This window comes from Panicum virgatum, chromosome 2N (assembly GCF_016808335.1).
Source record: "Panicum virgatum strain AP13 chromosome 2N, P.virgatum_v5, whole genome shotgun sequence".
NCBI lineage: Eukaryota > Viridiplantae > Streptophyta > Magnoliopsida > Poales > Poaceae > Panicum > Panicum virgatum.
Window position 1 is genome coordinate 56097439 of NC_053146.1, and position 18367 is coordinate 56115805.

At 48.9% G+C, this 18367-nt stretch overlaps 4 protein-coding genes across 8 annotated transcripts; 2 read left to right on the plus strand and 2 right to left on the minus strand.

Moving 5' to 3' along the window:
• The first annotated feature begins 71 nt into the window (after positions 1–71).
• Positions 72–5225, plus strand: LOC120658284 (protein NLP1-like). Of its 3 annotated transcripts, XM_039936529.1 has the most exons (6): positions 102–246; positions 401–456; positions 565–1330; positions 1536–1583; positions 1840–2725; positions 3635–4512. In XM_039936529.1, exons 3-6 carry the CDS (start codon positions 584–586, stop codon positions 4510–4512), a joined length of 2559 nt encoding a protein of 852 aa, XP_039792463.1. In that variant the 5' UTR covers positions 102–246; positions 401–456; positions 565–583. The 3 variants fall into 3 exon arrangements, with proteins under 3 accessions (XP_039792462.1, XP_039792463.1, XP_039792461.1); XM_039936528.1 differs by lacking the exon at positions 401–456 and having other exon boundaries at positions 72–246; XM_039936527.1 differs by having other exon boundaries at positions 243–456; positions 3635–5225.
• LOC120658398 (U11/U12 small nuclear ribonucleoprotein 31 kDa protein-like) lies at positions 3722–7793 on the minus strand. Its single transcript, XM_039936672.1, has 3 exons — positions 6948–7793; positions 4797–5872; positions 3722–4068 (listed from the first exon to the last, which is right to left on the minus strand). Exon 1 carries the CDS (start codon positions 7753–7755, stop codon positions 6949–6951), a length of 807 nt encoding a protein of 268 aa, XP_039792606.1. The 5' UTR covers positions 7756–7793; the 3' UTR covers positions 3722–4068; positions 4797–5872; position 6948.
• Positions 7794–8157: 364 nt separating this feature from the next.
• On the minus strand, positions 8158–10722 carry LOC120658453. Of its 3 annotated transcripts, XR_005668663.1 has the most exons (3): positions 9986–10722; positions 8948–8994; positions 8158–8870 (listed from the first exon to the last, which is right to left on the minus strand). XR_005668663.1 is itself a non-coding variant. In XM_039936735.1 (2 exons), the coding sequence occupies exon 1, from the start codon at positions 10376–10378 to the stop codon at positions 10010–10012; it is 369 nt and encodes a 122-aa protein (XP_039792669.1). In that variant the 5' UTR covers positions 10379–10722; the 3' UTR covers positions 8158–8870; positions 9986–10009. The 3 variants fall into 3 exon arrangements, 2 of the variants coding, with proteins under 2 accessions (XP_039792669.1, XP_039792668.1); XM_039936735.1 differs by lacking the exon at positions 8948–8994; XM_039936734.1 differs by having other exon boundaries at positions 8158–8994.
• Positions 8461–9784, plus strand: LOC120658415 (heavy metal-associated isoprenylated plant protein 5-like). The gene is made up of 3 exons (XM_039936693.1): positions 8461–8697; positions 8788–8939; positions 9202–9784. The coding sequence occupies exons 1-3, from the start codon at positions 8496–8498 to the stop codon at positions 9538–9540; spliced, it is 693 nt and encodes a 230-aa protein (XP_039792627.1). The 5' UTR covers positions 8461–8495; the 3' UTR covers positions 9541–9784.
• Positions 10723–18367: the final 7645 nt, after the last annotated feature.

The window sequence follows — 18367 nt, forward strand, 5'->3', positions numbered from 1 at the left end:
CAAGCTTTGTTGCTACGACAAAACCAGAGAAAGAAGGGCAAAACCAAAACAGGCCAGGCCAAGCAAATTTCTTGTTCTCCTTTCGTCTCACAAAAGCAGCAGGATCCACTAGAGCCTTTTCCGGTGGCGAGCTGAGCGGCGCAGAGCTACTTGGTGGAGGCTAGCACCAAGCTAACCAGGAGGAAGAAAGGAGAGACTGTGCCCTTTTTGATGACAAGCAGGGAGGCGTCAGGCGTGTGATTACCAGTGAGCTGCTTGCAACCTCTATCAATCTCTTTCGTTGCTTGCTTTCCGCTGAAAAAGATGTGTTCTTGCCTACTACCCACACCCTGCAATCCAAAGAGATGCAAGTCTAACACAAAAATCTACCCAATATTCTCATGTCCCCATGGTTTCCTAGCCCAAGATGTGCATGGAGGCATGGAGCTTTGCCTCTCGATCTCCAGCAGGGGAGAAGTGAAGTGTTTTTTTATCTATTGTTATTACCAAGTTTATAGCTGTAAGGCTAGCTGTGTGATTATCACTGATTAGATGCAGTGTGGTGGTGATTAACTGTGTGATCAGATCCTGAAGCCTTACCTGCATGGAAGGGGGAGGAGACCCCCAGCCGAGCGTCTCCCTGCAGGCTCGCACTCCATCCGAAGGCGGGGCGGCCGTGGACCTGGACCTTCTCGAGCAGCTCTTGTCCGGCGACAACGGCTGGTTCGAGGTGGTGTCACGCTCGCCCAACTCGCTGGCGTCTCCCCCACCGGCGGCGGCCTTCTTCTCAGCAGACGTGACGGCGACTGCGGCGGCGGCAGCGACGACGCAGGCCGCGAGCAGCTGGTGGATTCAGACGGGCGGCGCAAGCCCCTCTTCCGTGCGGGAGAGGTTCAACCAGGCGCTGTCCTGCATCCGGGAGACGCAGAGCGACGGCGACGTGCTCGTGCAGCTCTGGGTGCCCGTCAACCGTGGCGACGGGCAGCTTGTGCTGACCACGAGCGGCCAGCCGTTCACGCTCGACCAGCGCTCTGACAGCCTCATCCGGTTCAGGGAGGTGTCCACCAAGTACCAGTTCTCCGCCGACGTCAAGTCGGGGGACTCGCCACCGGGGCTACCAGGGAGGGTTTTCATTGGCAGGCTACCCGAGTGGACGCCGGACATCAGGTATTTCACCAGCTACGAGTATCCCAGGGTAAGGGATGCACAGCATCTCGATGTCCACGGCACCATGGGGCTGCCTGTTTTCGAGAAGGGGAGCTACAACTGTCTGGGCGTCATCGAGCTGATCATGACAAGGCAGAAGCTCAACTTCACCTCTGAGCTCAACACCATCTGCAGTGCTCTCCAGGTATCAATCTCACTGCCCCTGAAAGTTCAGAGTAGTGCATTGCAAGTGTGTTAGCTTAGATCAAATCACCAGTTTAGGTGCAGGAAATTTTTTTAGCAATTTGGCCACTGAGGTCACCTTGAAGTACCTGCTGACAATGATTACTGTAGAAAATAGTTTGAGTGTTTTCAGGTCTGGGCATTCCTAATGACAATGATCTTTGCAGGCAGTTAATCTGAGAAGCACAGAAGTTTCAAGCGTTCCACGCATACAGGTGAGCATCAAAGTAATTATGTACTCATTGCTTCCCAGCTTAGTTTAGGCAAATGTTGTAATTTAACACTTACTGTTGGTGTGATTTGGAAAGCTACCTAAAATTGATTTTAACAAATAAAAAAAAAACTTTGCAACTTTCAGTGTACCATGCTCAAATACAAAAGTAAGCGTAGATAAAGACATTGAGACATAAAACAATGATATACTTATATCTTTTCATGACTGCATGGCCACTGTTGTTGATTATCCACCAGTTCAGCACTGCTTCCTACAAAGATGCTTTACCAGAGATACTGGAAGTCCTGAGAACAACTTGCCTCACCCACAAGCTGCCATTAGCTCAGACCTGGGTCAAATGTGCTCAGCAAGGAAAACGGGGCAGCCGACATTCCGATGAGAACTACCGATACTGCATCTCCACCATTGACGAAGCATGCTTTGTGAATGAACCAAAGATGCAAGACTTCCATGATGCCTGCTCTGAGCACCACCTACTGTGGGGGCAGGGTGTTGCAGGGAAAGCCTTCACCACAAACCAGCCATGCTTCCTGCCAGATATTGGATCCTCAACTAAACTGGAATATCCATTGTCTCACCATGCTAAGATCTTTGACTTAAAGGGTGCGGTAGCGATCCGACTGCGGTGCACGCGCACTGGGATGGCTGACTTCGTGCTGGAGTTCTTTCTGCCAACAGATTGTGAAGCACTTGAGGAGCAGAAGGCAGTTCTGGACTCCTTGTCAGGTACCATGCGAAGTGTTTGCCAAACTCTACGTGTGGTCACTGACAAGGAGATGGAAGACGAAGCGATGTGGGAAATGAATGAGCTGAACTCATTTACTCCTCACGGGAAGAACAAAGTTGAGGAGTTGTCCTTTGGAGGCAATTCAGCAAATCGTAGAGGAGAGTCCTCTTGGACAAATCTAGCAGAAACTTCACAGCAAGAATCAGAGTTAGCTGCATTGCGAATGCATGGAATGTTCTCATCTGGAGGGCAGGGTCCATCTCTATCTGGTGTTCAGGCAACTGCAGAAGGCAGCAAGGCAAAAAGGCGAACAAAGGCGGAGAAGACCGTGAGCTTGCAGGTTCTTCGGCAGTATTTCGCTGGTAGCCTGAAAGATGCAGCAAGGAGCCTTGGAGGTAAGTGAAATCATCAAATAAATGCAAGATTCAAAATGGATAGTTTATTGCTTCATCAGAGACCATCAGTTATTTAAGTACAGTGATACAAGTCATCAAGCTAGCATGCCAATCTGTTTATAAGAAATAAAATAGTGTTATTTTCCATAAGAAAGTCAACTATCACATGCGTCCCACACTCATAAGACGAACATTCTTATCGCCCTTATCGTGATCTGTGTTTCCTTTCCCATTTATAATATACCAGTACCACTAGAGACTAGACCTCATATATGGAAAGCGCATGAATATGAAGAGACATGCAAAGTATAGCACAGCAGAAAGTCAACTTTCATGAACTGACACTATAAACGATAATAGTATCTAGAACTTGGTGAGCAGATCAACCTTATGGTTTTTGGCTGGTTGAGCAGAAGGTACACATACCCTAGAATTGATTAGTTTCTCATACAGTCTCATTCATTGCTTACAGCTAGAAGCCAATTGGACAAAACAAAACACTCGATTAAGTGTTTGAAATGTTCAATATGTTGCCCTCCCCTTGGACCCACAAACTAACCTATCATAATGGGATTAATGGCAATTATGACAGTACATGACGGAAAGTCATGAACTAATCATAGTGACATGATATGATGTTTCCAGAATTAGAATAGTTAGTTTTGAAGCTTCATGAGTCAACATAGTTAAAATCATTTCTTCAAGACAAAAGGGGTCGGACAGCATCCTTATCATGTGTACATTGTGTTACGACAACCAAAATTTGCACAAATTAGGTTTGTAGACCGGATGTCGTGTGAACATATTGCATCACCAGATTGTGATAACATCTTTTATGACAGAGAGCATGCTTATATATGAGCTTGATCAAGTTGCAAATATACTAACAGCTTATTTTATCTCCCACAGTGTGCCCTACAACCCTCAAAAGAATATGCAGACAGCATGGTATAACCCGCTGGCCATCACGAAAGATCAAGAAGGTAGACCACTCTCTAAGAAAGCTTCAACAGATCATTGATTCGGTTCATGGAGCAGAGACATCTTTCCAGCTCAACACCTTGTACAAGGATCTCACAAACACCTCAATATCATCTGAAAACAATTTGTCAGGAAGTAACACCGCTCCTCCAACTAATCAGAGCAATCTTACCAACTTTGACAAGCACCAACACCACAAATCAAACAGCATTGTGCCATCAACTTCACACTCACACTCATCGTGCAGCCACAATTCTGATTCAAGCCCCTCGTGTAGCGGTGGTCCAACAAAACATGCACCACAGGGTATAATTGGTCTGATGAAGTCAGGAAATCCTGTAAAAGACAGCCCTATTCAGAATCTGCAAACAGAAAACACTTCATTATATGAGCATTTCTCAGTTAATGAGGCACCAACAGATCTTCTACAAGATGTTACTGAAAAGGCTAATGGTGGACTACATTCTAAACGAAGCCCATCATCCCCCAAGCAGAATGCAGAAGCAAACATGAGAGTAAAGGCCACATTTGGCTCAGAAAAGGTGAGGTTCAGATTGAACCCTGAGTGCAACTTTCAGGAATTGAAGCATGAGATAGCAAAACGTTTGAGCATAGTAGACACAAGCTCCTTGATTTTGAAGTACTTGGATGATGATTCAGAGTGGGTCTTGATGACATGTGATGCAGATTTACAGGAGTGCCTCCATGTATACAAACTAACAGATATCCAAACAATCAAAATTTCAGTTCATTTAGCTGTTAGTCCAGCTACAAGGGTCACTACTGGCCACGCTGGTTTGTCATGACAACAGTATGAACATCCCCGCTTTATGAGGTTTACTCAGATTTCAACCAGGATTACTTGGTTTTATACCAGGGAAACCGAGAGTCCACATTTTGTAGTCCGCAAGATACTATCAACTATGTGATACCACATCCCAGTTCTGCCGTTAGATCATTTTAGTCCTCGATCTGTTGCCCAGGTTAGTAACTGATGATGAAACTAGAGTACTTCATAATGGAAAGGTCAACTCTAGGAATTAAGGTAAACCAAAGTATGCACTGCTTGTAAATACTCTCAATGACGCACCTGAATCTATGAAAGACAATGCAATTGATTGTGTTGATAGGGTGAAGTATCTAAAAATCAGATTTGCTCCAACTCTCCAAGTATGTTTTGGTTCTTGGAATACCGTTGTGCAACAATCCTTGAAGGCTGTTTTCGGATGATTGATCAGCTTTGCCAGTTCTGACAACATTCCTGATTCCTTCATTGCCTGAGTGACCAGCATGCTCTGTTCAATGGACATGAAGTTCTGCTTCTGAAATTGCAATTTTCTGCAGCAAGGATTAGTTCTAGAAATAGGATGATAGGATACTCACTTTGTTCAATTTGTTTGTCTGTTTTTTTTATAAAAAAAATTGTATGGTACACTCATGCTACATGACAGGAAAGAATGTCTGCTACTGTAGACATTACAGACTTTTTCTAAAGTTCCTTTTCTTTACGAAGCTTTCACTTGCTGAGTGTTTGGCACGCCAATTGTATAAAGATTAGATTATGTTACCATTCTAATAACTAGCACATGAAAGCAACAAATGCCAAAACAATATATAATAAATTCAACTGGGGTCAACATATTGTGTTTGTGTATGCTACGCAGATGAAACAAAATCTAAAGGATACATTCTTTCACTGAGAGGTTCATATAACAAATACGTCTCTACATTATAAACCTCCATAGTCAAATAATGCAGGAGTATTGTGCCAACCATATCATGCATATTTCAAATGCAGAGACTAATAAACCGCTTCTACAATTGAGAAGTTAATTCCTGAAGATGAAAATATGAGGCAAGCAACTAAATCACTGCATATGTAACAGCAACCAACAACTCGAAAAACAAGGTACTAAACAGATTTTTCTAGTGTATGTGTCTTTCCTTGCTTAGCCCACAAAAAGCTCTCACATTTCCTGAAGTCAAAACTCTTGCATAACAAACAATACTACTGGTTCTGACCTAAGCAGTTAATACTCAAGTGTGCTGGCATTCACCTCTCCACCAGATCCTGGAAACCATCCCAAAAATCACTAACGCTGACATCTGGACTGGAGTCCATCCTTGCAACTCCAAGATTCACACTTTTCTTCCAAACCAGGATATCTACAAGACTACAACACATTTCAGCACCTTGTATTCTTGACGGGATACATTTGCTGGTCAAGCTTAAGGCAAAGGGATCCAACATTGTATATTCCAACCGTTTTCATCTTGGTTCTGCAATCTTTGCAGTCATTGTCCTAAACAACAGCTCACTTACTCATAAACAAGAAGAATGTAGTAACCAACTAAAATGCCTCAAGAATCGCATATTCAACCTTTTTTAACTGTATACTGCATACTGTACATTAAAGCCCTGGACAATACAAAATCTAACTGGTGAGATATCAATTTAACTACATGAAAACAGTCTTGCGATCCACTAGAAAACACAAGAAAATGCAACAGAAACACAATGGTATCAGAACACAACATTTTTACATGATGAAATGTAAGACCTCTATGAACAAACTTTATCTATTTCTTAAATGATAGCAACAAAAAGAAAGTAGTCCAATTTGAGACTGTTTCAGTCTTTCAGATATAAGCTGAGCTGTATCCTAAGTTAACCATAAGCTAGATAAAAAATAGCTACCTTTATGTGTCCCCTCTCACTCTAGGCAGTATGCAGAGTCATTTATTGCAACAAATGAACCTTAGTGATATATGAAAATTTAATCAGAGAGAAAAGAATTTAAAATTGGATGATACAAGAAATGTAATTAAGACATTCAGCCAAGCATACACAACTAGCAACCATCCTATAGATGGCAACAAGCTACAAGAAGCAAAAATGAAGTCATTCACAAAATCATGGGATCCGGGGCACTGGCAACATAAGTATGGTTACCAGCAGTGCTGAAAAGCATTTGATTGCTAAATCTAAAATTGACAAACAATCAACTATTTCTTTTCTGAGAGGCCAGTTTATCAACAAAGCAATAGCAGCCAAACCAGGGGCTTGTTCAAACCAATTATAATAGTCACAGAAACAAAGTGATGGTGACACGAAGTTTGTAACAAGTAATTGTACATCAATTAACTTGTGAAATTTGAAGAAGCTAGGATACAAACTTAAGCTGTTGATCGCTTTAGATTTCTTGTCAAATCACAGAATCGCTAGCAGGATACACTGAACCTTAGTCGTCTTCCTCGTCACTCTCGTCGCTGAAGTAACCTCTCCTCTTCTCCTTCCTCGCCGCCTTCGCCTTCCCAGCATCCTTCCCAGCCGACTTCTCTTCCTCTCCCCTCGTATCCACCACCGACGCCCACCTGTCGTCCTCGAAGGCCGTGGCGGCGGCCTCCTCGTCGTCGTCCGAGTGCCAGGCAACCCCACCTCCCCCTCCCCCTCGACCACCGCCGCCACCGCCGCCGCCGCCGCGGCGCGACTTCTTAGACGGCGCGGGCCTCTCGCGGGGCCCGAGCTGGTTGCGGGGGCACTCATAGGAGAGGTGCCCCTCCTCGCCGCACTCGTAGCACCGCGACTTGTCGCGGTACACGCGGCGGCGGATGAACTCCACGGCACGGCCGTTGTCGACGGCGATGGAGGCGGAGAGCGTGCGCCCGTTGAGCACCTTGCCGTGCATCTCGGCTGCCGCGGCCGCGGCGTCCTCGCGGCGGACGAAGAGGACGAAAGCGACCCCGCGGCTGCGCCTGGAGTCGCGGTCCTTGAGGACGGAGACGCGCGCGACGCGGCCGAACCGGGAGAAGAGGAGGTGGAGGTCAGAGTTGGTGAGCGCGAAGTCCAGGTTGGACACGTACACCGTCGACTTGGACGGCGCGAGGCCACCGGAACCCCCGCCTCCGCCGCTGCCCCCACCGCGGAGCTTGCCGCCGCCTCCCCCGGGGGCGCTCGAAGATGCGGCGGCGGAGGGGAGAGGGTACCGGTAGAGGAAGCTGTCGTCATCGCCGTCCGAATCGGAGCCTCCTCGCCGCCGGCGAGACATTTTGCTTGTGCTTTCCCTTTGTCCTGGTTACCGGTTACCACTTGTATTGTTTATTTTGGGCCGAAACGTGATTGGGCTGGGCACAAATAGTATATGGGCAAAATTCTGCTACAAGAAAGCCCACGAGAGGCTTCCGTGATCTTCTTTTCTTGTGTTTTTGCCCATCCCTTCCGCTTGCCAATCAATACAGGATGGAAAAAGGCCATCGTGGCGGTTTTACACCCAGGGAAAACATCATAAAACAAACACGAAACAGCCAGTGTAAAATTACACTATTACTATATCCCGTGCCAGATGAAAAGGAAGTTTTTGTTTTGTTTTGTTTTGTTTTGTTTTGAGCCACACGTATACAGTATACTGATGACTCTGCATTTCTCCCCTTCGAAGCACATGGTGACGATCACAACATGAAGACATTATTTTTCTTTATTCTTGTGAAAATAACTGCACGTTCGTGACGATCAGAACATGAAGATTGGATGAAACACCAGTTAGTGTGAACGGTCAGGTCAATCAAGCATGCCAACCGGTGGCTCCTCTGATTCACAAAACTGCATGGAACCCCGCTCCCTCCCATTAACTGGCAGCTGACCAACGAACGAAGCGACAAGTGGCGCGCGCACTCACCGGTCAACACCCGATGCATCTATTTAAAACGACCCTTGCCACGGTGCCGGCCTCCAGACTGTGATCGCCGCCGCCGGCGAACAGCGTCACAGAAGATACTCGAGACTCTAACCATGGGGACGGTGAGGGAGCTTCACCTTTCTTCTTCATCTGCTGGAGTGCTGGGTCTTTCCGTCTGGAGTGACAGATGGATCTTGTACTTCAATCCACAGGAGGGGGCCAGGCGGTTCACGCTCCAGGTCGAGATGCAGTGCCGCTGCATTGGCTGCGTCAAGAAAGTCGAGAAGGCCATGGCGTCCATTGGGAGTCTCAGGGGTACAGCGTTGCTCAGTGTTCTTCTCAGTTTATTTCTTTCTGAAAACTCTGGTAACCATTCCTGACACATTTCGCATTGTTGCACCATAGGAATCGAAACTTCGGTAGGGGATGTTGGCACTGGGATTGTCACGGTGGTTGGGAAGGTGGATCCAACAGAGGTCTGCCACTGGCTGAAGAAGAAAACAAAGAAGAGTGTCAAAGTTGTCGGTCCTGATCCAGCCATTGAGAATCACAACCAGGTACTTACAGTTTCCAGATGAATGTCTTTTGGTATACTTCGATTTCCTCTGGAAACTGTAAGGGGGGATAATGGACAGTGTGTAACACAGATATGCGAAAAATTAACACGTTTTTGACAGAAAACCCCATGTTGACAAACACTGAATCTGAACAGTTAGTCAAATTTCAGCAGTCCAGAGAGTTAAAGAGATCCTAATTTCATGTTTTCACCATAATTTCCCTAAGTGAAACTAACATTCTACTTTGTTCCACTTGTTGCAGAAAATGGTAGTGATCCTAGGAAGCAGTTCAAGAGCTTGGCACACTACACCCTCAGCTCCACCATTACAAGATGAGATGTCCTGGGCTCTAGTGCCACCAGTAGGTCAGCATGATCATAAGAGCCTACAGTTGATCGAGGAGAAGATCAAGGGCCTTGAGAAGGTCAGGGATGTCCTGAAGATCAAGAACCTGGAGAATGAGCTGATTGCAGCCAAGAGTGAGCTCGAACAGTCTAGGAAAGTGATCAAAAGCAGTAAGAAGGCTTTGCTGGATAGTGCTTTGAATCAGCTCAAAGCATATAGGAACCTGGAGGCACTCAGTCAGTTACCATACGACTAACAAGTAAAGTTATGCAGCAATTCTATCTCCGTGAGAGTTCTGCTAGTTGCCACCATAGCACCATGTTTTGTGAAGGTGCTCTGTGGTTTAGTTGTGTCTTGCCACCTAGCAAGTAAAAGTTACCTATCAAACCTGTCCAACGTTTGTTTGAACTACCAAAACATCACTTGATGTAAGTTTCCAGCCCACTAAGGCAATTATCAATTTCTCACGCTTGGTGGTGTTGGTGAAATTGCTCGTCCATTTCCCCCCTTTTTCTGATAGCATCTGTAGGTGGTAAAATTAAGTAACTGAAAGATGGTATCAAAGTGGAAAGTCACACAGAAGTTTCATCAGCGACCTTGCCAAGCACAGAATTTCCAAACTTCAATTCAGCCTCGTACATACACATTGGGGATTACAGACTAAATGAAGAGCAAAAGCAGATAGAGTTCAAGGAACAAACTGGTGAACTGAACTGACGATTGCTTCAGACGTGCCGCCTGTGGTCGCCGTCGTCGTCGATGTGGAGGTTGACCCCATGGTTGCGCAGCGCGTTGAGGATGGCCCAGACCTTGGTCTGGTTCTTGAACCCCTTCTTGGCGACCTCCTTGGCCGCGTCGGCGTGTATGGGCTCCCGCGCGAGGCCGTCCACCTTGAGCCGCATGGCGAGCACCTCGCCGACGGCGGCCGCCGCCTTGGCGTTGCAGGCGCGGCCGCACTCCAGCCCGTCCCGCAGGGGCCGCTCCGCGGTCGAGGCGGTCGTCACGATGCGGCCGCTCTGCCGGTCCACCACGTTCGCCGTCACGTACTTGAGCGATATGAAGAGGCGCAGCACGTAGCGCTTCGCGAGGGACATGGATCGGTGCCTCGGTGGCCTCCGCTCCCGGCTTAGGCTCTCCGAGAACGGCGTGGGAAGCTGGGAGCACGAGCGCACGTCAGTGTCTCGGTGGCGTTTCGTCGAACGGCTGGAGGGCGCGGATGTGGACGCGAGGAACAGCGAGGCGAACGAGCGCGTGCGGGCGAGGTCACGGCGGCGTGGACGGAGCGGCAGGGAAACGGCCGCGGTTGGGGGAGGAGGAGGAGGCAGTGGGGGTGGAGTTGGCCTGGGTGATCGCCGCGGCGGCGCCGGAGGCGAGGCTGTCCCCCCTCTCGGCCGGCTTGACCGACTCACGCACTCAGATCGTTAAGCCCAGCACACGGGGGAACGGAAAAGGCTGGCCCGTCCGCGCGGCCCAGGCTCTCTCTGACCGTCCCCCATGGGCCTAGTTTGAGCCCAGGCCGCGTGCCCAGCCCCATCCGCCGCGGCAGCCTCTCGGCCTATATTTAGGGTGTGTTTGGTTGAGGAGTGAAGCAGGATGGAACGGTTCCATTCTAGATTAAAGGAATGTAATGGCTCCGTCTTTATGTTTGGTTGGAGGAACGGAGTAGCTCCATTTTCTGTTTGGTTGGAAGGATGAGCATTAACAGACTTTTTGTTCCGTTAGCCTCCGTCTGGTGGGACCCACATATCATGCACTGGTCTTCTTCCTCCCCTCCCCTGCTCTCCTCTCCCCTCCGTGAGCCACCTGCCTACCGCCGCCGCCGGCTCCATGCCCCACCCGTTGCTCGCCGCCGCCGCGGGCTCGGCCGCGCCTTGTCCGCCGCCGAGCTCCGCGCGAGTCCGCCACACTCCGCCCGCCGCAGAGCTCCGCGCGCCCAGGCCGCACTCCGCCCGCCTCCGAGCTCCGCGCGCCCCGGCCGCCGGATTCATCGCGCTGCCGCCCAAATCAGTTCGCCGCAGCCCGATTCGTTGCGCCGCCGAGCTCTGTCCGCGGCCTGGGTCCGCCCGCGTCGCCGAGCTCCGCGCACGCCAGCTGGCTCCGCCCGCGCCTCCGGGCTCTGTCCGCACCAGTCGTGCCTCCGTCTGCGCCGCTCCAAGCTCCGCCCCACCAGAGCTCCAGCCTGCCCGAGCGCCGCCTCCGGGCACTGCGCGCGCCGGTCGCGCCTCCGCCCACGCCGCTCCAAGCTCCGCCCTGCCGGAGCTCTGACCCGCATCGCCGGAGCTCCAGCCTGCCCGAGCGCCGCCTCCACCTACTGACGCCGGCCGAGCGCCGCCTCCACCTACTCCACGCTTGCCGAGCTCCGCCTTCGCCGGCTGTGGTGCCCCCTGCTCGAGCTCGTCGCGGGGAGCAGAGAATCGCGGGCGCCGGAGGGAGCACGAGAGACGGGAAGAGACGGCGTGGAACGGGAGCGAACTCGTCCGATCGATTTTGCCGAACGGGTTCATCCCGAATCTGGAGCGAATATTCGCTCAGAGGAATCGCTCCGCTCCTACTCCGCTCCTACGCTCGCGAAGCAAACAAGGGATGGGACGGCTCCATCCCCGGCCGCTCCTGAACCAAACGCATCCTTACTTCCATTTCCCGAGCGGTTCCACTCGCGACCGCCCGCCTGCTGTTGTCGCCGACTGGCGAGGCGGCGACCACCGCCTCCACCTGCATCGACGCCTCGACGGCGACTGCCTCCGCTCCGCCTCCCTCCCCCAACGCGACAGCCCCACCCCGCCCGGCCCCTCCCACCCCGACTCCTCCGCCGTCTCCCGCTCCTCTGCCCGACCCGCCACCTCGCAGGGCAGAGATGGCGCGCGCCGCGTCGGAGTCAGAGTTGAGGATGGCGCTCACCGACATCACCCTGTTTCTGGCGTTTGGATCCGTGTTCCTGGTCCTGGGGTTCCTCATCCCGAGCATCGACCGGTACTACCAAGCCCTCTGCTGGTAGACCGCCACGGTCGGCTTCTTCGCTGCTGCCGTCGTCGTCTGGAGGCACCCGGTGGTCTGGTACCCCGTCGCCTGGCGATGGATCAAGCAGTTGAAGAAGACCAAGCCGCCGTACCTAGGGTTGGTAAAGGGTACAATATTTTGAACAAGCCGGGTCCTAAAAAAAGCCGGGCTCTAATCTTATACAATTTTAAGCTAAAAAATTTAAGAATCTTGTTGAGCTGTGAAGATGCCATTAGGGCCATAACCCATTACCACACCTAGCTGTACCACTAGCCGTCAACTGGGTATGGGTATGAAAGGAGGAGAAAGCGCTTCGCATTGGTAGGGTATTCCGCTGTGTTTGGATTACGCACAGTTATGGTCGCCTGGTTATGATGATTGATTGTGATTGGCTGAAAATCCTATCAGCGTAATCATAATATTCGTGCACATTGGTAGTTGCTCAAAGAACTCAATCTCAGTTGGCCAGTTGAAAATTTTTCAATCTCATTTGGTACTCGTCAAACAAAAAAACCATCAACAACTCATGTGGCACAGCTATTCTTCCATCAGTGTCACAACAAAACGTCATGTAAATGGCACGCTGATCAGCAGTCTTCAGCAGAGAAGCAGTAGATAATCACAGCGTTCCTGAAAATGGAGATTCGGAGAATCTGGCTGGAACTTGTTGGAAAGACATACGTAGTCAGATAATATGGGCATTGTTTAGTTGCAGGTTGTAAAGTTTTTGAAAAAGCATCTTTCTATATTTAAAGTACTAAACATAGACTAATTACAAAATAAATTACAGAACTCGTCTGTAAATCGCGAAACGAATCTAATTAGCATAAGTAATCCGGCACTAGAGGTTGTTTACTGTAGCATTACTGTAGCAATTTAGCGTCTAATTGCGACCTAATTAGGTTTATTAGATTCGTCTCGCGATTTACAGACAAACTGTGCAATGCGTTTTTTATTTCGTCTAGATTTAAATCTCTATGCAGGTGTCGGAAATTTTTTTTGGAATTTTGAACTTTGCAACTAAACAAGGGGATGATAACCATATACAGTCAGGAATCTCGGAATAAGCTCAATTGGTGATGTTGATAAGCAAAAAAACACAGGAACCTCGTGGACCATTCATTTTCCCAAACTTTCTGATTTTCTGAAACTGAAATATGCCTAAACGTTCAGCTAGTAGTGTTTGCGATATTCAGCGCTGGACGACCGTCAGAAACGCAATGGTTCTTAAGCTTCCACCAGTGTCCAGGTTCCAAGGGAGATGAGAGAGTTGGGTCCCTTCTGCACCATGCCATTATTATTATTATTATTTTGAAAACTAGCAACATGCCATTGGTTGATTCACCTGCTCTGCAACACCACCTTGTGTTGTTCTACACGCGCACGCTGTTGGCCCGGCACTTCTGTTGGGCCGGGTTGTTTTCTTCATCACCGCCTGGCTCTCTGTAGCCTGTCCTGCCATCAGTGCTCGATTCGATACGGTGCCTCCGCTGCACCCGCGTTGCCACCAAGCGTTGGAGTTGGACCCCGCGCTGGCAGATCGCTAGGCGGCGGCGGCGGCGGCGGCGGCACCGCAGCACGTCAGAACCTGACCTGACCGGCCATCCACCGGCAACCATGAATGTGACGAAACCGTCAAATTAAAATTCTCAATTAAACTTAATGACTGTCATTTGAACACATCGGACGCATTAGCTTAATGATTTAATTTAACAGTCCTTTCTCAGCCCACGTTCCGATCGAAACAACACCGATAGTCCCACGCGAAGATGGCCACAGATAGTACAAATACGACAAAAAATTAAAAATACAGAAATATACACAAGACTCAACCGTAAGTTTTACAAATCCAGTTTAAAACATACATAATTTACAAATTTTATATTACTGAAACTAAGGTTCGAGCAGAGGTAAGAGTCTACGACTATCACACTTATACACCGAGGCAACCCCTAACTAAGTGTGTGGCTCCACCACCTCTTATCCCTCTGCGTCCCGACGGATGAACTTAACGTAGCAGGGGCAGAAGTCAACGTCCGGGTGCCCTGAAATAATTGTGGCAACAAACCCTGAGTATACTAATACTCAGCAGGGCTTACCCGACCAGTGGGTATAACTTAGCCCACTTATCTAGACATGTAAGGCTTTTGGCTGGTGGTTATTTTTGCAGAAAACAGCGACTAAAGTAATTCCTTAATTTCCATATTTTAGCTTCAGATTCTATATAATTTAACCATAGCCCATTTTTTTTGCTTAAAACCAACTATAGCAAACATAGTGGTGCAATCCATAATAGTTCAATGTGTTCCTTAACATATATAAATGAATATACTCATCATTCCATCATAACACTACGATGCGACGCAGTGATTAAGGTGCTCATATCCAAGAGCGACTGACGGCGAATCGATTCGATTTAACCTTGCAAGGTGGACCTAACCAACACGGCACGCATTTGCCCCGTCGGACTATATGAGCCAACCATTCCCCTCCCCGCCTCGAACTACAGGACCGCCCCACCAGCGTATAGTCAGCCGAGCTCAACGAGAGACCACCAAAAGTAATTACATGCATCCCAATTCTCCGCGACTACTCGACTCGCTCTGAGGGGTGGGAAGGAGTCCTGTACTTTCAAAGTGGGGCAGTACTCGGCTTACCGGTTTCGACTACCACCTACTCCCGGCATGTGGTTAGTACAGTTCAAACATGATCAGCAGGGCCAACAACGGCTCGGTCCTTAACCGACACAGGCGAAACTACACCTCTTCCGCCCGGTCTCAGATTTTATTCATTCTTTCATTCCAAGACTTTCATCCCAAGATGAATAACTCATATATGGAAACATAAAACCATCATATATCTCGCGAGTAACCAAAAATTACTCGACTTCTACCGAACCCTATCTAGCATAGCATTTCTATCGTCCTATACATACTAGTATAACTCAAAGAAACCTAGGTTCATGCAACTAGGGTTTCAAATAACTCTTAAATGTAATGCACAATTAATAAATACATATATATGTGTCATAATTTAAAATATTAGAATGTGCACCGGGGTTTGCCTTCGGGCTACTGCTCAGAGCTGGGGTCAGATGGGCCTTGGGCCTTGGGCCGGGTTCTCACGCCTCTCCTCCTGGGTTTGCTCCAGCTGCTCCTGCGGTGCCGCAATCACCTCAAATACAGCGCCCTCAGCTGCGGATGCTACACGTATGCATATGAAATGATTGAGTGCAACTCAAACTATATAATCACTATAACCAAACTGAAAGGTCTTGCGGACTGTCCGCAACCAAATGGCGGACCGTCCGCAGTTCAGCTTCGCATACCCACCAGAACCAACTACCTCTCTGGACAAATTTCTAGACTGACTGGCGGACTATCCGCGCCTCAGTAGCGGACTGTCCGCAACACACTTCTGCAATCCCACCAGAACCAACTACTTCTCTGGTCAAATTTCAAATCTATACTGCGGACTGTCCGGCCCTCCTTGGCGGACCGTCCGCAGTGCACTCTGCCAATCCACCAGAGGCGACAACGTTTCTGGACAGAATTTTAGACTCTACGGCGGACTGTCCGCTCTCCAGTAGCAGTCCGTCCGCAGTTCTACCCTTCTAAACCTCACCAGAGACAACATCGTCTCTGGACAAATTCGAGCTCTACGGCGGACTGTCCGCTCTCCAATAGCGGACCGTCCGCAGTATAATTCTGCGAAACCACCAGAGACAACATCGTCTCTGGACAACTTCTAACCTGACCTGCGGACTGTCCGGCCCTCCTAGGCGGACCGTCCGCAGTTCAATCTTTTGACACCGCGCGACAGGCGACAGCAAGCGCGGCGGCAGCGGCGGCGGCCGTTCTCCGGCGCTGGCGGCGCACAACGGAAAGGGAAAAGGCCGGGGAGTACAAATAACTCACCACGAATCCATTCCCGGGGTCGGTTCGGGCGGAGGACGACCGGAGAGGCGGATCGACGGTGGAGCAAAGCTCAAGAGGCTCCAATGGTGACCGGTGGTGGTTGGGGCGATTCCGGCCGGGGAGAAGCCGAGCTGGGGGTTGGGGAAGGTGGAGGAGGTGCTGGCACGAGGAATCGAGGTATGGTGGCCGGAGGAGGGAGATCGAAGAAAGAGGGCGATGGTGGAGCGAGCGGGCGAGCTCCGCTCGTCTCTGGTCGACGTGAGGAGGGAAGAGGAGGATATGACAGTCGAATCCTACATCCAGATAAATATATCTAGGTGTTGCCTGGCGGACCGTCCGCCGCTCCCTAGCGGACTGTCCGCGAGGCTAGATGTTACAATAAAGCTCATGGAGGTGGCGGAGGAGGAGGAGTACTCGCTGTCGCTCGAGGGGAACGTCGCCGTGAGCCTCGCCACGGCGTTCGTGGCGGCCGTCGGCATGGGGACCGTCCTCGCGCCAGGCCTAGCCGCGTGCAGCGGCGCCCTGGCCGGCGCCGCCTCCTTCTGCTGGGGCGTGCTTCTCGGCGGTGCCGACGACGACGGCGACATGTCGGAGCCGGTCAACGACGATTATTATTTTTATTAACGCAGCCGCAAAACGCGGCAGGCGTGTCCTCGTCCGAAACTTGGCCTGCTAAAGTTCAATAGGATGCGATAGCTACATGATTATTTGCTGTATTCGTTGTTTCAGGGAATTTTAGTTTCTGTGTAATATCAGCATGTTCTCGTCAAATGACAGTGCAATGCTTCTGCAAATCTTTCAAAAAAAAAAAAAAGCTAGATGCGGTTGGTACTTGATCAGCACAAGCAAGTTTGCAATTAATTTTCGCATGTTCATGAGCACTTTAATTTGTGACTCCGGTATAATGTCCATGTTGATAAGTAAGATCTCTCTGGCTGCTCGGCGTGTTCATCTTAGGATTGTTCAAAGTTAATTATTTTTATCTTTGACTAACTATATTTTAACAATAATTAACTTTAAATAGAAAAGGTATTGTTGGTTTCATGATGAATCAATTAATGTTATTTTGTATTATTAATCTTTATAAATGTTTTGCTATTAATATTTAATAAATTTGACATGGTAAGAACCGAAATGTAATGTGGGTATATTCTGAAAACGAGGGAGTACATACGGTATGGCGAAGCTAGAGCAAATTGGAGGCGGTGCACTTATCTTGTTGGTGCAAACAATTGTACCATGAGAGGTGCAAATATGGTGAAAATTTGAATATACTCACTGTTTTTCATTTTCTTAGAGGTGCATTAGCAACCCCCCCCCCCCCCCCAACCCCCCAATTCGCATATACTGCCGGCTTTTCACTCTGGCAAAACTGCAGCGTGTTCCGTAACAGTTCAGGAAAAGCACGTACAATATAAGGTTCATATGAGAGTGTTTAAGAAGAGAATGCTGTCACGTTACTAAGCACCAGTACAGAAGGTAACTACCACAATATGAGCCGGTGCTTAAATAGGATCGACAACATTACATGCGAAGCTTGACTGATTTCTTTCCACCTTTAATCTCGGGTTATACATTCTGGAGTCTGGAGTCTGGACTACCCCAGAGGCCCAGAGTCCAGACAGATGCGTATCATACATGCTGAATTATTCAGATCACCTGTGAGTTAAGCAATAGTCATGCCTTCGAATCTAGTAACTATCTTGTATTAGTCCAAAGCAAGGAGCTCCTGAAATATCTGGAAGCCTGAGATCACCTGTGCGTTAGCCGTTAAGCAATAAGCAATAGTCGTGGTCCGTCAAGCCAGATCACAGCCTGGCCAAGAAATTATGGCTGGAGGTGTGGCCGAATTATCTATAAGCCTGAGAGAAATATTGGCTGATTTATTTGAACCTCTATGAGGGCAGAGAGCCTTTCTTCAGAACATGTATTTTGAAGCTTGTTTATCTGATCAAGTAGCGGCGTTTTATTTATCCTGGGTTTATTTTTTTTCTTTGCTGCAATCCTGGTGCTTGGACATCCAGATCTCTGGAATCTCTTTTAAAACGACACGAATCGCAACATGCGACATACTTCGTATTGGTGCTGCGTTATCTTCTTATCAGCATCGCAGTACCTAGGAACACCAACAATTGATTGGGATGCATATTTTCTCTGTCTGTAGATGGG

Excerpts from the sequence above, each read along its gene's own strand:
- LOC120658284 (XM_039936528.1), top strand. The coding sequence starts at position 584 with ATGGAAGGGGGAGGAGACCCCCAGCCGAGCGTCTCCCTGCAGGCTCGC. Across the intron at positions 1,584-1,839 it reads CAAGCGTTCCACGCATACAG|TTCAGCACTGCTTCCTACAA; the intron begins GTGAGCATCAAA and ends ATTATCCACCAG. Across the intron at positions 2,726-3,634 it reads TGCAGCAAGGAGCCTTGGAG|TGTGCCCTACAACCCTCAAA; the intron begins GTAAGTGAAATC and ends TATCTCCCACAG.
- LOC120658398 (XM_039936672.1), bottom strand. The coding sequence starts at position 7,755 with ATGTCTCGCCGGCGGCGAGGAGGCTCCGATTCGGACGGCGATGACGAC.
- LOC120658415 (XM_039936693.1), top strand. The coding sequence starts at position 8,496 with ATGGGGACGGTGAGGGAGCTTCACCTTTCTTCTTCATCTGCTGGAGTG. Across the intron at positions 8,698-8,787 it reads GTCCATTGGGAGTCTCAGGG|GAATCGAAACTTCGGTAGGG; the intron begins GTACAGCGTTGC and ends GTTGCACCATAG. Across the intron at positions 8,940-9,201 it reads CCATTGAGAATCACAACCAG|AAAATGGTAGTGATCCTAGG; the intron begins GTACTTACAGTT and ends CACTTGTTGCAG.
- LOC120658453 (XM_039936735.1), bottom strand. The coding sequence starts at position 10,378 with ATGTCCCTCGCGAAGCGCTACGTGCTGCGCCTCTTCATATCGCTCAAG.